Consider the following 16,823-nt stretch of genomic DNA (forward strand, 5'->3'; position numbering starts at 1 on the left):
TCAGGTTTGGGGTAAGGATTCCTCTTAATTTTTTCCCCAAACATTTAAAAATCTGACCCTGTTCTGCTGATATACATTGCCTCACAAAAGTATTCAAAACCATGTCTAGTTCCCTAATTTTATTGAATAACATTTTTTATTTAGAGAATTTAATACGCTCTGTATAAAAGTGTCTTCTAAATGACTTAAATAATAAATGTAGGAAAGGCATTTCCTAAGCCTGAATAGGCCCCATGGGCCACAGTTCAGCACTCCAGCCCCAGCCCCCGGAAATCTCTAATTAACACTTGGCAATTAGGAATGGTGTCTTTAGGGAAGGACTAATAGGACGAGGCCCTGGAGCTGATTACTCCTGGGTGGTGTGGAGGCTCCAGAGACCCCGGCTTCTGTTCTCTTCTCCCCATCTTCTTCAATCCCTCTTATCAACTTTTTAATGAAATACTCATTGTTCCCCATGTACAGGAACTGTCCCTTAAAAGGAGGGAGGGAGAGGGGGACAAAGAAAGAGGCAGAACAACTTGGTGTGAAGGTGGAGACAGGGAGTAGGCTGGAGAGCTCCAATACAATCAGGACAAGGACATACTGTAGCCCAGCTGTAGTCGAGTCGAGCAGCTTAGACTGCTTTGTGCCTTGCGATTGTATTGCCTGGGCCTGGCTGGTGGTGTTGTTCTGAAGGAGGTTAGAATTTGTTTCTGTTCTTCTCCTCAAAAACACTCCATATAGCTCAGTCAAGGCTCTTAAAATGTATTTAAAATGCTTCCTGCTAGATTACAGTGTATTTGCACAGCTTATATTTGGCAGTAATTATATTTGGAATGCTGTTTTGTATTAGGAAATTCAAATATTATTGAATTCTTTGTCATAGCTGTGTACATGTTTATAAATCCCAAACCTCCCTCTGCCCTCCGTCCCATCTGTTTCTTCCCGCTATGTTTGGTTACATCTCAAGGCATGTGGACAATGAGTTTCCCCACTCAAGACAACACAGAGCATCTGTGGAAACCAGAAACACTGTGAATAATTTTGGAGTCACCGCATCTACATTATCCTCCTTCGTGGGTTGTTTCCCAGTCACACGTACATTATCTTCCTTCATGGGTTGTCTCCCAGTCACACCTACATTATCTTCCTTCACGGGTTGTCTCCCAGTCACACCTACGTTATCCTCCTTCATGGGATGTTTCCCGGACACACCTACATTATCTTCCTTCACAGGTTGTCTCCGGGTCACACCTACGCTATCCTCCTTCACGGGTTTTCTCCGGGTCACACCTACGCTATCCTCCTTCATGGGTTTTCTCTGGGACACACCTACATTATCCTCATTCACGGGTTGTTTCCTGGGCACACCTACATTATCTTCCTTCACGGGTTGTCTCCCAGTCACACGTTATCCTCCTTCATGGGTTGTTTCCCGGGCACACCTACATTATCTTCCTTCACGGGTTGTCTCCGGGTCACACCTACGCTATCCTCCTTCATAGGTTGTCTCTGGGACACATCTACGTTATCCTCATTCACAGGTTGTCTCTGGGACACACCTACGTTATTCTCCTTCACAGGTTGTCTCTGGGACACACCTACGTTATCCTCATTCACGGGTTGTCTCTGGGTCACACCTACGTTATCCTCCTTCACAGGTTGTCTCTGTGTCACACCTACCTTATCCTCCTTCACAGGTTATCTCTGGGTCACACCCACGTTATCCTCCTTCATGGGTTGTTTCCCGGGCACACCTACATTATCTTCCTTCACAGGTTGTCTCCGGGTCACACCTACGCTATCCTCCTTCATAGGTTGTCTCTGGGACACACCTACGTTATCCTAATTCACAGGTTGTCTCTGGGACACACCTACGTTATCCTCCTTCACGGGTTGTCTCTGGGACACACCTACGTTATCCTCATTCACGGGTTGTCTCTGGGACATACCTACGTTATCCTCCTTCATGGGTTGTCTCTGGGACACACCTACGGTATCCTCATTCACGGGTTGTCTCTGGTCACACCTACATTATCCTCATTCACAGGTTGTCTCTGGGACACACCTACATTATCCTCCTTCACAGGTTGTTTCAGCGTCACACCTACGTTATCTTCCTTCATGGGTTGTCTCTGGGTCACACCTACATTATCCTCATTCACAGGTTGTCTCTGGGACACACCTACGTTATCTTCCTTCACGGGTTGTTTCAGCGTCACACCTATGTTATCCTCCTTCATGGGTTGTCTTCGGGTCACAATGGCTGCAAGGGAAACTGCTGCCAATCAGTGAATAGGAACCTTCACATAACAATGGTTTGAACATCCTAAATTCTAATTTAGTGGAGCTCTGAAAGCCCTCCTTCAACAGTTTCAGATTTGTTTCAAAATTGGAGCCAAAGTTATAATGTGATCCTTCATTTTCTGTTGGCTTGTGGACCTTTGAATGGGAATGCGGGAGTGCAAATATCAAGGCAATGTGTGCCATAGTCATGTGAAAGGCCAGGATGGAGAGAGGGAGGAAGCAAAAGAAGGAAATACACTTTTATTATTTAGAAATTATAATTAAGTGGCTGACATCTCTTTTGGGAAATGAATTATGGAGGGCGAGGAAGGGACTGGGGAAAGATATCGACAGAAAGAGAGGAGCGCGTGACCAAGACAGAAGAGAGTGAGAGATAGGAGGCAGAGAGAGAAGCAGAGAAAGTGCAGTATGGTCAAATGGACTGAGAGAGAGAGAGATAGGAAGGATTGTGCAGTAAAACAACATCAAGCGCTCTAAATCTCTGCCTCTCGTGGGAACAGAGCGTTGGATTGAACTGACTGACACATACGGACAGCAGAGGGTTATGGCTGGATAAAGGATGCTCTTCTATGCTGGATTTATCCTAGTAGCAGAGAAAGTAGTGCTCAGTTGTTTCTGGGATGACTATGAGGCCATACCATCCTTCCTGGTAGTGCCGGGCGTTATCAGGGAAACCACATCCTCTAGAGGGATCCATCCCCTGTGGCCGTGTTCCCCAGTCCATGCCGTGTCCTCCCCCGGGCTTCAGCTGATTAAAGCCGTGAGGGAGAGGAAGAGAAAGAGAGGGGGAGAGGGAGGAGGAGAGGGGGAGCGGTAGGTGGCTGTGCAGTGGATACGTGCTAATATTCACAACCGAAACCGGGCATTATCTTCCCAGCCGCTGTTTGGTCTCTTGGCTAATGCCCTTTAATGCTGAGGGCTAATCAAACTCTAATGCATTACAAAGACAATGATGAATGGATGAATTACGCATTCACTGTTTTGAGAATAAAATAGGTTAAAGGACAAGAACAAAGACCTGTATGTAATTCCTGCCTGTAGTGTGATATGTCAACAGGGCAGAAAGATATGCAGACTGACGCGCAGACAAGACGACAGGTTACACACATCATCTTCAGCAGAGAGTCCCAAGCAAGCATATTTACCTCACATTTTGTCATACAATCAATTCCCTGTCTTACCCAAATGATGGTTGAAGGATATTCGCGAATCAGGAGGAAAACATTTGGGCATTCGTAATCCCCCAACCTACTCTCACCACATTAAGCCATGTACCACATAGCTGTAACTGTAAATGAAATAGCTGGACTATACAGCACTCCAAATATCAGCTCATCTCCCTGCATCTAGATACAGTATACTGTACTGGTACTGTACATTTGTACATCGCTTATAGATCCATGTATCTTACATAATCACCGCTCAAAGCCCATTATCTTATACTGCACACTCATACCCATTGTAAATAATTAGATGTGTTCTTTGGGTATAGTTTGTGTATTACCTATGTGGTCTACTGGTAGCAGCAACATTACGCTAACTCGAATGACATGTAATGTGTGTGTAAATGTACTTAGCAATTAAAGGGCTTTCTGATTTTGAATCGGGGAATGGAGACAAAGGTGGTAACAGTAGACACCCACTACTGTTAGTTGCTCTGCATAGCTTCTTTTAAATGACTCAATAGCTAAATGCCAATGTAAAAAAGGGACAAAAATGTTTAAAAATGGCTATAAATAGCCAGAGATCCACAGAGGGGTAATTAAAGATTAAAGAGTTGCATGTGGCTTAAGAATAGCCTGACTAGTTTGTAGTTGATCTTGTAGCCAAGACTAATTTGTCAACAGCTGTGCTCCTAAGATTTTCCTTTAAGTCCAAGTTAATTAATTTAACTTTTGAATTCATTATACTTCCAAAATTATGCATAATATCAGCAATGTTTTACCACGCAATCTAAATTGGGACAGTCCGAATATCTCTTCTCCGGTTTGCAGTTGATAGCATAAATGCTACTTGCTATATAAAGCAGGCTTGCAGTAATTTAGTAACAGTTCGATGGAATGTTAGAATGGCCAGATTGAGTGACCTAAGTGACTTTGAGCGTGGTATGGTGATCGGTGCCTGCTTACAGTTGAAATAGTTTCAAAAACAGCCTTCCTTGAAGGCTTTTCAGTCAGTGAACGATGCAACTAAATATATATATATATATAAATATATATATATATATATATATATATATATATATATATATATATTTATGCTTTAATTAGACAGGGAAAATCTCACTGAATCCAAAGTCTCATTTTGAAGTGAGCAGTGAGAATAAGGCATCACAAAAAAATTATTAAAAAACTAATAATATGCACCCTAAAACACACAAAATAGCTAGAATGTGGTCAACACTTTTTAAATAAATCCGCCATTTATTCCTTAAATAAAGGGTGCAAAGAAACCAAATGCTACTTTGTCCAAATCAGTGGTAACCTTGGTCAATAGTTGGAGCATTAGACTATAACACAGTATCATCTGCATACAAATAAATCTTGCATTTCTTTTTACAGTATCATTAATGTTATTTATTTAAAGAATAAACTATAGAGGGCTAGGTACTGAACCTTGAAGCACCCCTTTATGTAAGTCAGTTAATTCGTTTATATGTAAAAGACTGATGTGGTTTAAAACAGCCCGTGCCCAGGCTGGAGCCAAACCTAAGAGAGGATGTTTGGAACTTATCCTATCGTAATGACTATTGATTGATTATGCCGATACAAACGCCAGAAACTTTGTATAGGATTTATGGATTTCTCAAAAGCCTTTGAAAATGTACCAAGACTGTGGTCTTACGATGTTAATTGCCATCTCTGCCATGTACAATTATGCTAAGCTGGCACTTGGTTCCATCATCGAGACGGCATCCTCTGGGGTGCCCCAAGGTGCCCCAATATCAGGTTTCCTGTTCACCACCTTAAGTGACCCACTCATAAGATCATTGAAAGAGAAGTGCGCCCCAGACTGATTTCTTTCATGGCTACACAGCCTAATGCTAACGGATGATACTGTTATTTTCGCTACAGCAAGAGAACAGATGATAGAGAAAGTTAATCATCTGCTATTTTTGGGGCGGAATCTGGAATGCAAATGAACACCAAGAAAATAACATTTATGGTAATCAACAAAAGATAATCGCACCCCTATCAGAAGAGTTAGTTTTGCCAAGTACAGTATGTAGCCTAATCTTCCATTGAAGAACCCGCAGAGTGTATAGGAGGTGCCACTTGCATAAAATGTGACGCTTTTATATGAAAGAACATGGTCTTCCCCTTTTCTGTCAAGTGACAGTTATTAGAATCGGCATGCCTTTCAGCTATATTGTACAGCTGTGTGTCGTGGATGTCAGCATCTCTTGCCCCTATTCATGCTATGTATATGTTGGCTTTGAAGACACTTCTAGGTGTGCCAGCGTCGACGTCGAATGACATTTGCCTGGCAGAGCGTGGGTATTCTTCCCTGGCTGGCGCTGTAAAAGAGAATCAAACAAAACTTTTCAGGAAAATGTTGGTAGAGAGGTCAGTTTTGATGGATGTCTGTATGGTTCTGTGAGTCCTGTAAGGATGCAAACAGTCCATGCTACCATTATATTATGAAGGTGCTGGGCTCTCCTGACCATAGGAGTAGGGACATCAAATGAAAGAGAGGCTAACGGCATCCGATATATCTCGATTAAAGACTTATGTGAGAATCATCCACCCGACTTTAACTTTTCGTGATATGTATTTCTCGATAGGAATGTCAACGGGCCATGCTTATGAACCATAACTCACTCCCTGCATGTCGAAGCTGGGAGATGGTCCAGGTTGCCAGTGGAACCACGCCTGTGCTCATAGGGGGAAATTCAGACAGAGATGATCGTGTTGTGCATCTGCAAATCCAGGAAGCAAGTCTGAGAATGGTTTGGAATCCGGAATGGAGACATTGAGAATGTACTATTTATGTTGAATTTATTTATGCTATTCTGAAACTTATGAGTAGGTTTGGAGCAAAAACTCATCATTTTCTTCATTGTATACGTTGTATTGTACCATCTTGTCACTCATCTATGCTGTATTGGAGTATAATTGTTATCCATAGTTAATATCAATAAAAATCTAATCTAAAAGTCTAGGTGAAATTGTATCAAGATGATATCAAATATCTTTGGACAGTCTGGACAATTAGATGTTGACTTGTGTTCAATAGCTTAAAACTTTCAATAGAATATAATTACTTCACAGAATCTCACCCACATGATAGCTTACCTTAGACCGTTCATATTATGCTGTAGAGTGGGCTAAATAAATAATAATAATATGAGAATGTTAGAAATCTAGAGTCATACTTTGCAAGTATAACTAATAACAATTACAGTATGTTGAAGGTTTTATCCAGGACTCAGGAGCAATAATGTCCTGTAGTATGAGTATAACCATGCTAAATTATACTAATATATCCAGCATCTATAGCGGTTTCATTAAAAAAATATTTTTTATTAATTAATTTCAATTTAATAATCCTAAATATATTTTAATTTAAAGTAACATGATACTGCAGTTTGGACCATGTTGTCTTCAGGTATTGGATATGGTTTGGTTTTAAACTACACTTTTCACTTTCAACTTCATTCAGAATCAGACGTTGAACACGTGTGTTTTGTGTATGGCTGTGCACAGCTCTGTGTGTTTGTGAACATCCACGCGCCCGCGTGTGTGTGCGTGCTTTAAGTCTCCATACAGGTGTGCGACTCCATACATGATTACATGTTTTTAAGCCTCTGACTGCAGTCACACGATGCGACACATTAAAAAGCGACAACCCTCCAGGTTCTCCTCTGCTGACACCGTATGTAGGTGAGCGTACGATAGCACGGCTTCATCCACGTGCACAGGCTTACACTCAGGCTCCAGACTGCTCTTTTATTCTGTAGAGAGGAAAGGAGAGAAGGGGAGAGGAGGAGCAGGACGAGAGGAGGAGCGGTAGCAGCATGGATGGGACTCATAAGGCAGCCTGTGGTTAGAACCAGATTGACAGATACTTGTCTAAATCTGAGTGGAAGGTGATAGGCGTAAGTGAAAGCCGTGCAGCGGTCAGAATCATAGACCTTTCTTAGACAGACGTCAGTCAGAGGGGGTTGAAAGGGAGGGGGAGAGGGGATTAAAAAGAGGGCCTCACAGACTGACCAAGAGAGATAGAGAAGAAGAGAAAGAGCAAGTCAGACAGGGCAAGATGGAAGGAGATGGAAAGAGACAGATAGAGATGTGCAGTTGTTGCTCTTACCGTGAAGTGTGAGCAAGCATTATTTGATTACCTGGCTCTCTCCTTCCTGTCCTGACGTGTGTGTGTGTGTGTGCGTTGGGTGTGTGTGTGTGTGTGTGTGTGGGTGGGTGGGGTTGGGGGGGTGTGTGCGTCAGCAGTGAGCACGTTGTGCACGGCGCTCACGTTGACTGACCAGCTCCCTCTGACTGGACAGGCCAAACCAGCCTCCTTAACGCCACCCTATTCCCCATGAAGTGCACGTCTTTTGACCGCGGCTCGAAGTGCTGCATGGGGAATAGGGTGGGATTGTGGAAGCGCCGCCGATGTTTCTCCCCAGGCACCGCTGCTGGCACCCCATCGCTGGGACCTGGTCCTCAGGGAGCCAGTCTCCTCCCACCCTCATTAGTGATGTCTCCCTTGAGGTAGCAGGTTTCTCTCTTCTCACTGGAGTGGGCGAGGGATGGGGGAGGTGGGGGAGGGGGAGGGGGAGGGAGACTGGGGGAGAGGGAGATTGAGGCTGGACGTGAAACGGGCGTCTCTCCTGAAGAGGCAGAGTGGGGGATGAGGCGGAGGGAGTGTGAATGGTTAATGTAAGATCTGTGGTCACAGGAACATGAGTGCCGTACGGTAGGTAGGAAAGGTTTCTTATTTCGACACGGCAGCCCCCTACACTGACACAGGGTGACGCAGGGTGACACAAAGTGACGCAGGGTGACGTAGGGTGACACGGGGTGACGTAGGGTGACGCAGGGTGATGCAGGGTGACACAGGGTGACGTAGGGTGACGCAGGGTGATGCAGGGCCACCTACTTTGTACATTCTCAGAGGACGAAATGAAATGAGAGTCTACTCCTACTTTTTTGGTACGCTCCCTTCCCCAGGTTGGGTCCGTTGCTACCTTAAACTAGTCCACAGGCAGTGGGATTTATTTTCTTTTTTTGGTGGAAAAATAGTACACCATATTACAAAAAAAGATCACAAGGAAATCAGATCAAGTATATATTTTTGGTAAGTGGTTTACTCCCTTCCCACAAATCCACTTAGAGGTATTATATGTTTGTGTCTCCCTTTCATATATGACCATATTGTTATTTTCCAAAGCAATGTTTAAGCTGTCTTCAATGCACAGGTATTATAATGATTTCCCACCCCACTCATATCAGACGGCTACCTGGGGCCTAGGTCATATAGAACTTTAATAACCACCACCAGTTTGATCAACAGCATATTATCTGGAATCCATTTCAGTACCCCAGAAATAATTGACAGGTCCTCATAGTCTCTTTATCCAGGTACTTGGACAGTCTTGTTACAATTCCGGACAGAGGCAGGTGTTGATGACTCCTACTGCAGAGTGCCTAGTGTAGTTTATTTAAACAGCAGAAGGAGCAGGCAAGAAGTTGTGGTCGTTGGACAGGCTAAGGTCGAAAACACAAGCAACGGTACAGAGGAGGAGACAAAGGGTATATCAGGGACAGGCTGAATGGTCATACACAAAATGAATCTAGGACTGGTATATTCACTCTATGAAAACAAATGCTTAGGAACGGCTTAGTAGTGTACAAAACAATACCTCACAATCAGACAGGGGAGTGAGACTGAACTAAATACTAAAAAGAACAGGCAAATTACAACAGGTGTTTAGTATTCAGGTGATTGTGAGGCAGGAGGAGTGCAGAGTTCAGGTGGCGTAGAGGGTTGGGGTTCAGGGAGTGAGTAGGATCTGGATGACAGGTGGAGTGGAAGGTTGGGGTTCAGGGAGTGAGTAGGATCTGGATGACAGGTGGAGTGGAAGGTTGGGATTCAGGGAGTGAGTAGGATCTGGATGACAGGTGGAGTGGAGGGTTGGGATTCAGGGAGTGAGTAGGATCTGGATGACAGGTGGAGTGGAAGGTTGGGGTTCAGGGAGTGAGTAGGATCTGGATGACAGGTGGAGTGGAGGGTTGGGATTCAGGGAGTGAGTAGGATCTGGATGACAGGTGGAGTGGAGGGTTGGGGTTCAGGGAGTGAGTAGGATCTGGATGACAGGTGGAGTGGAGGGTTGGGATTCAGGGAGTGAGTAGGATCTGGATGACAGGTGGAGTGGAGGGTTGGGATTCAGGGAGTGAGTAGGATCTGGATGACAGGTGGAGTGGAGGGTTGGGATTCAGGGAGTGAGTAGGATCTGGATGACAGGTGGAGTGGAAGGTTGGGGTTCAGGGAGTGAGTAGGATCTGGATGACAGGTGGAGTGGAGGGTTGGGATTCAGGGAGTGAGTAGGATCTGGATGACAGGTGGAGTGGAAGGTTGGGGTTCAGGGAGTGAGTAGGATCTGGATGACAGGTGGAGTGGAGGGTTGGGATTCAGGGAGTGAGTAGGATCTGGATGACAGGTGGAGTGGAAGGTTGGGATTCAGGGAGTGAGTAGGATCTGGATGACAGGTGGCGTGCACAGGGATGTGAACTGGGCACAGAACTCACACCTTTTGCCAGGAACTTTGTCCTGGAATCCGGCATCCTAACAACCTTTTAAGTAAAATATTACAAACAATTCTGACTTTGTGTTTGGAAAATAAAACATTTTCTGGGTGGACAGACACTCTGTTGTCAGATAAACACATACTTACTTTACTCAGTTCAATTATCTCCTTATTCATATCTGAAACAACAAAAGACAAGTTTGTTGTAGCTTAATATAACGTACGTTAATGTGCATAGAGATTTCCTAGACTACACTAGACAAAACCTGATTTGATAATTACTTCAGGGGCCTTGAGTAGCCACTTTTGAATGTACTTCAGCTCCTTTTATTTCAATATCTTTGATAACAAAGTCAAAATGTACACTGATTTGTAGAAAGGTTGATTAACTTTATTCCCTTTCTTTTATAAAGGTATAGCTCTAACTCTCAGAAATCTAGATGAATGTATCCAGTCCTATACATTTTTGTTTGTTAAGATCTTTAAGCATCTTTGCATCATCTAAAAATGTATTTGGGCAAACGTCCTTCAGAGATGCCCTGGAAGACTAATTGGTTTTAATTAGATGCGTTCTAAGTGTACCAGAGAATTCTGGGAGTTGGTCAACAAGCTTGCTGGTGAAAAACTCATTAAAATGATCAGCCACCTGCGCTCTGTCAAGGGTTACAGTACCACTGATGTTCAGACCAATGCTGTTTAACTTTTTTCTTTGCTTGTAGCTGGTGCCTAAGTCCTCAAGTCCTTCCATAGCTCCCTGGGGTTGATTTTATTCTCCTGGATCTTGCTCTTATAGAAGAGCAGTTTCGCTTCATCACTCAGCCTTTGAACCTTATTTCTTAGATGTTTGGATTCAGTAAAGGAATCTAGAATATTTTACCTTTTATTCTTTTAGAGCATTTTTTCTCTTGGCGACACAAATTTTGAAACAAAATCTCATATGACATGCAAATTATGCCCATCCCTTATATCAAGCTTAAATTCATATGTATCCTGTTTATTCTCAACTATGAGACTAACTTGGGCATCGACGATATGTTCAGAGGACCATTGCTTTTATAAATGTATAGTCATGGCCGAAGATGTACTGGATGAATTATTTTTATATTCTACTAGTGGCTTAATAAGTATGTAATAATTAATATAGCACTGGCTTAATAATGACTAGTAATATTGTCTAGGCATGAATGAAACATGTATTATTACACAGTTGTGTGTTAGCTTTTGTAGTTAGTTATGTTTTTTAAAGACAAACAGTTATTATACTTCATTGTCCCAGAGTTGTGACATGGTGCATTGGTGACAGGCCAGCTTTTGCAAGTCCAGAAACGTTTAACATGGCATTTGCCAGTATGGTTAAAACCAAACCAGAATGAGTTTCTAATCCTTATGGAAGGCTGGATGCCCAAAGTAACTCTAATGATTTTTTATCATTTGCACCTGTTTAGTTGCACCTAATTTTAGCCATTCTATGTGTTCAAATATGTAAAAAATATACTAGGGGATGTACTTACTTTTTGCATGACTATACTGTAGCTATAAATTCCAGTGAATTTCACTGCCATCATCTGGTTTATTTCTACTTTAACTAATGTTTCCCCGGCCCATAATCAAGACTCAAAAGCATAAAGGGACTTTGACGAAGTGAGCCGTGCACCATTTGCTGTTGTAGCTAAGGGATTTAATAAATAAAATGAATAAACGAAACAGGTTGACTATCTAACTTACTAGCTGGTCCGTTGTTCTATTGTAGAATGTGCTTGAAAGCTGCAGATAAAACAAAATTCCATGGAGGAATATTCATCCGAACTGCTCTCTCAGTCCTTTCTGTGAGTTTACCCTGGGCAACTGTAATTTGCATTTAACTGTTAAGTTATTTTCCCTTTCTTCTGTGAAACACCATTTAAAAAATGTGTTGGCGTTCCATGTCTTTGTCTATAGACTAGTCATCTTGTGTTGTCACTCTGGCAGGTGGATTCGAATTTGAGCTTTTTTTTATTGTATGTCTAATGTTCGTTGTGGAAATGGACAACTGTTTCCTGAATATCCCTCCTAAATGAAAAGAAAAATGCCATGAAATGTATTTTTTTAAGTACATTTAATCTGAAGAAATCTATGCTATTGTAACAGATATGTGAGGTGTAATCCTGGTCACTTCACATTCAGCTTAGAAAGAAACATCTAAGGTTACCTCTCACCTAAATTATGCATGTACACAGAATATTATGGATGAGCAAAGTATAACTGAGGCTTAACAGTAGACAGAGTGACATCCTATTCAGCCAGGGTTTAGTGTGTTTGTATGTAGTAAAGGTCAGTCATGCTCCTCTATGTGCTACTGTTTCTTATTTCTGTGTGCTTTGACGTGTCACTCTCCTGGCCACAGAGATCTTATTCTCCTCACACACACACACACAGACTTCCTCACTGTAAAACCAGGCTCTTCATCTCCTCTGTCAAGTCTTGCTTTGTCAAGTCGTGCAATTTTAGACATTAACTCACCGCAGGGCTTCGGTTGTTACCAATTATAACACCTTACACAGGCACTCATGGAGAGACACACACACACACACCTCCAGCCTCCACCACCATATTGTATTGACATTTTTGTCATTCATCTCATTGCTCTGTTGTTCCTTTGTTTGCCTGGCTCTCTTTCTCTCTCGGTTCTCTCTTCCTCTGTTTGCAGACAGTGGTTTTGGAGTCGTGCTCTGAATTCTCACTCATCATAGCTCCCCCAGTGGAGTTCTTCATTAAAACCTTTTTTTTTTTAAATATACCAAAACTTTTTCGTTCTTTATTTCTATGACGATTTGCTCTCGTTTTTTCTCTGCTGAGGACATACAACTTCCAAGTGCTTTGAGTCACATGGTCAGAATGAATCCAGGCTCCATATATACGCAAATGTTGCCCTCATAAACTCATTCTGTGTTTGTTTGAATGGAAAATGAACACCTGTTTTCTGCAGCCTTGTACTAATTAACCACTAAAACCATGCCACACAGAAACCTGTATAATCACTGCCTCACATGGGTGTCACTGATTAATGAAATCCAGAATCTGCTGACACGTCTCTTGTGTTTCCTGTTCAACATAATTTAGTGTTCTTTGTGTGTGGATTTTTTTTTTTAAAGATATTCTGCTCAACTTTCTCACCATTGTCATCAATGAATGCTGGTTGCAATCACATGAAGAAAAAGTACTTATGGAAATGTGTTTCCAATCAGTAACTCTCTTTCCACTTCTTACCCTCTCTGTTCTGTGCTGGCTGACAATCCACAGAATCTGAGTGGAAATATATACAAACCCGATTCCAAAAAAGTTGGGACACTGTACAATTGTGGATAAAAACAGAATGCAATGATGTGGAAGTTTCGAATGTCTATATTTTATTCAGAATACAACATAGATGACATATCAAATGTTTAAACTGAGATGAAATGTATCACTTTAAGGGAAAAATAAGTTGATTTTAAATTTCATGGCATCAGCACATCTCAAAAACGTTGGGACAAGGCCATGTTTACCACTGTGTGGCATCCCCTCTTCTTTTTATAACAGACTGCAAACGTCTGGGGACTGAGGAGACAAGTTGCTCAAGTTTATGAATAGGAATGTTGTCCCATTCATGTCCAATACAGGCTTCTAGTTGCTCAACTGTCTTAGGTCTTCTTTGTCACACCTTCCTCTTTGTGATGCGCCAAATGTTTTCTATGGGTGAAAGATCTGGACTGCAGGCTGGCCATTTCAGTGCCCGGATCCTTCTTCTATGCAGCCATGACATTGTAATTGATGCAGTATGTGGTCTGGCATTGTCATGTTGGAAAATGCAAGGTCTTCCCTGAAAGAGACGACGTCTGGATGGGAGCACATGTTGTTCTAGAACTTGGATATAACTGTCAGCATTGATGGTGATTTTCCAGATATGTAGGCTGCCCATGCCACACACACTCATGCAACCCCATACCATCAGAGATGCAGGCTTCTGAACTGAGCGCTGATAACAACTTGGGTTGTCCTTGTCCTCTTTAGTCCGGATGACATGGCGTCCCAGTTTTCCAAAATGAACTTCAAATTTTGATTAGTCTGACCACAGAACACTTTTCCACTTTGCCACAGTCCATTTTAAATGATCCTTGGCCCAGAGAAAACGCCTGCGCTTCTGGATCCTGTTTATATAAGGCTTGTTTTTTGACCTATAGAGTTTTAGCCGGCAACGGCGAATGGCACGGTGGATTGGGTTCACTGACAATGTTTTCTGGAATTATTCCTGAGCCCATGTTGTGATTTCCATTACAGTATCATTCCTGTATGTGATGCAGTGCCCTCTGAGGGCCGAATATCACAGGCATCCAATATGGTTTTCCGGCCTTGACCCTTACGCACAGAGATTGTTCCAGATTCGCTCAATCTTTGGATGATATTATGCACTGTAGATGATGATAACTTCAAACTCTTTGCAATTTTTCTCTGAGAAACTCCTTTCTGATATTGCTCCACTATTTTTCGCCGCAGTATTGGGGGAATTGGTGATCCTCTGCCCATCTTGACTTCTGAGAAACACTGCCACTCTGAGAGGCTCTTTTTATACCCAATCATGTTGCCAATTGACATGATAAGTTGCAAATTGGTCCTCCAGCTGTTCCTTATCTGTACATTTAACTTTTCTGGCCTCTTATTGCTACCTGTCCCAACTTCTTTGGAATGTGTAGCTCTCATGAAATCCAAAATGAGCCAATATTTGGCATGACATTATAAAATGTCTCACTTTCAACATTCAATATGTTATCTATTATATTCTATTGTGAAGTAAATATAAGTTTATGAGATTTGTAAATTATTCCATTCCTATTTTACTCACAATTTGTACAGTGTCCCAACTTTGTTGGAATCGGGTTTGTACTTAACCAATAAGACACAAGGTGTTGTGGTATATGAACAATATACCATTGCCAAGGGCTGTAACCATTGAACATCTTACACTGAAATACTTGAACTAGCATAATATATACATTTGTTCTTTAATTAATTAATTAGATGAACTATTTTATTTGGAATTTACATATATGATTATGTATACTATTATTTATATTTCTTTTCTGTGGGGCAGAATGTGTAGGCGTTTTCATGCTGTTTGTACATGTGATGTGCGTGTGATATAGTGCTTGACCTCTCAGCCTTTTAGCCTCCTGTAACCTGTTGGGAATGACTCATTTGACAGTGTCACACTGCTGTGGGGCTGGTGGCCATGGATGGGCCTTATGGTGATGTCTCTTTCTTTCTGGCCTACAACAGTACAAGCAGGTGGAGCAGTACATGTCCTTCCACAAGCTGCCAGCGGATATGAGGCAGAGAATCCATGACTACTATGAGCATCGCTACCAGGGCAAGATGTTTGATGAGGAGAGTATCCTGGGAGAACTCAACGAGCCACTCAGAGAGGTAGGATCGGGCTGGTGTGAGTGTGTGTGTGTGTGTGTGTGTGTGTGTACATCTGTGAATTTTCCTAATTGTCCTGACATAAAACATGGGTTTGGTTCATGGTTAAGGTTAGAATTTGGATTTACCTTTACAGTCAGTTACAAGAATAGATGTCAAGTTGCTGAGGTTAAGGTTAATGCAAGGCTTATGGTTAGTCGTTCAGGAAAATTGTTTTTTAGAATGACAAAAGATTTTATTCATAAACTCTCCTGAACACATAGTGTGTGTGAGTTAAATGTAATACTTGTCAATCCCAAAGGCCTCTCAATATGTGAGTTGTTGATTTTAAGTGGCATTAGTGGTAATAATCACTGTTTTGATGAGGGACGTTGTATTCTCTGAGCACTTTTCAAATTCTCTTAGGACCTGTTACTAAAGTGTCCATTATGCTTCTTTGTCCGTGGGTGTTCGTGTTCATGTTTGCAGGAAATCATCAACTTTAACTGTCGAAAGCTGGTGGCTTCCATGCCACTGTTCGCTAACGCCGACCCCAACTTTGTGACCTCCATGCTGACCAAGCTGCGCTTCGAGGTTTTCCAGCCTGGCGACTACATCATCCGGGAGGGCACCATTGGCAAGAAGATGTACTTCATCCAGCACGGGGTGGTCAGCGTGCTTACCAAAGGCAACAAAGAAACCAAGCTCTCAGACGGATCCTACTTTGGGGGTAAGAGAATCAGTGAACCAGGGCAAACACAGAGACATGGAAAAAAGGTCAATATCTCATCATGCTGCAGAGCTTAAACCTCTTCAGCTTTAATATTCGTAATGGTGGCCTGGAAAAACACAACAGCACAAATTAGCTTCTTTTGAGGTCAGCATAGGTCTGCTTTCAGGACACACTGCTCAACTGCATGGCTCTAAGAGAAGTATCTCCTCAGTTTTCCTCTTTCACCACGTGACTGATAACTGCATTTTCTGGGGCACTGCCTATCATCCTGGCTGCTATTCTGAAGTGTATAGTGCTTGCTTGTTGTACTGTTTTTATGCTAGGTTGTTAAGTCAAGACTATGCAGTGTTTTGTGCTATTATATTAGCCGTGTTATTAGGCTTTTTCCTCCACATTAATATCTGAACATGAAAGGCGTTGGTGATAAATATATTACAAAATACTTGCTCAGAATTAGAATGTCAGTGAGGCTAAAATCCTGTCAGATCCTATGTTACAACCACGCACTAGCTGTTTTTTCCCTCATTGCAGTCAGACGGTTAGTACTCTTCATATAGAGTCTGAAGATTTTGACCCCCGTCGATGACTTAGCTCTATCCATAGTAGTCTAACCAAATACCAATTATTTTTGGGCAGTGACAG

General features: G+C 42.3%; 1 protein-coding gene across 1 annotated transcript in view; it reads left to right on the forward strand.

Annotated features, from left to right (window-relative positions):
• The window catches only part of hcn4 (hyperpolarization activated cyclic nucleotide-gated potassium channel 4), an 83,581-nt gene that overhangs the window by 48,188 nt on the left and 18,570 nt on the right, over positions 1 to 16,823 (forward strand). The window contains exons 5-6 of the mRNA XM_013138110.4: positions 15,326 to 15,472; positions 15,938 to 16,178. Coding sequence (XP_012993564.4) covers positions 15,326 to 15,472; positions 15,938 to 16,178 — 388 coding nt within the window. The remainder of the gene's footprint in view (positions 1 to 15,325; positions 15,473 to 15,937; positions 16,179 to 16,823) is intronic.

Source organism: Esox lucius, chromosome 2, assembly GCF_011004845.1.
Source record: "Esox lucius isolate fEsoLuc1 chromosome 2, fEsoLuc1.pri, whole genome shotgun sequence".
Lineage (NCBI taxonomy): Eukaryota > Metazoa > Chordata > Actinopteri > Esociformes > Esocidae > Esox > Esox lucius.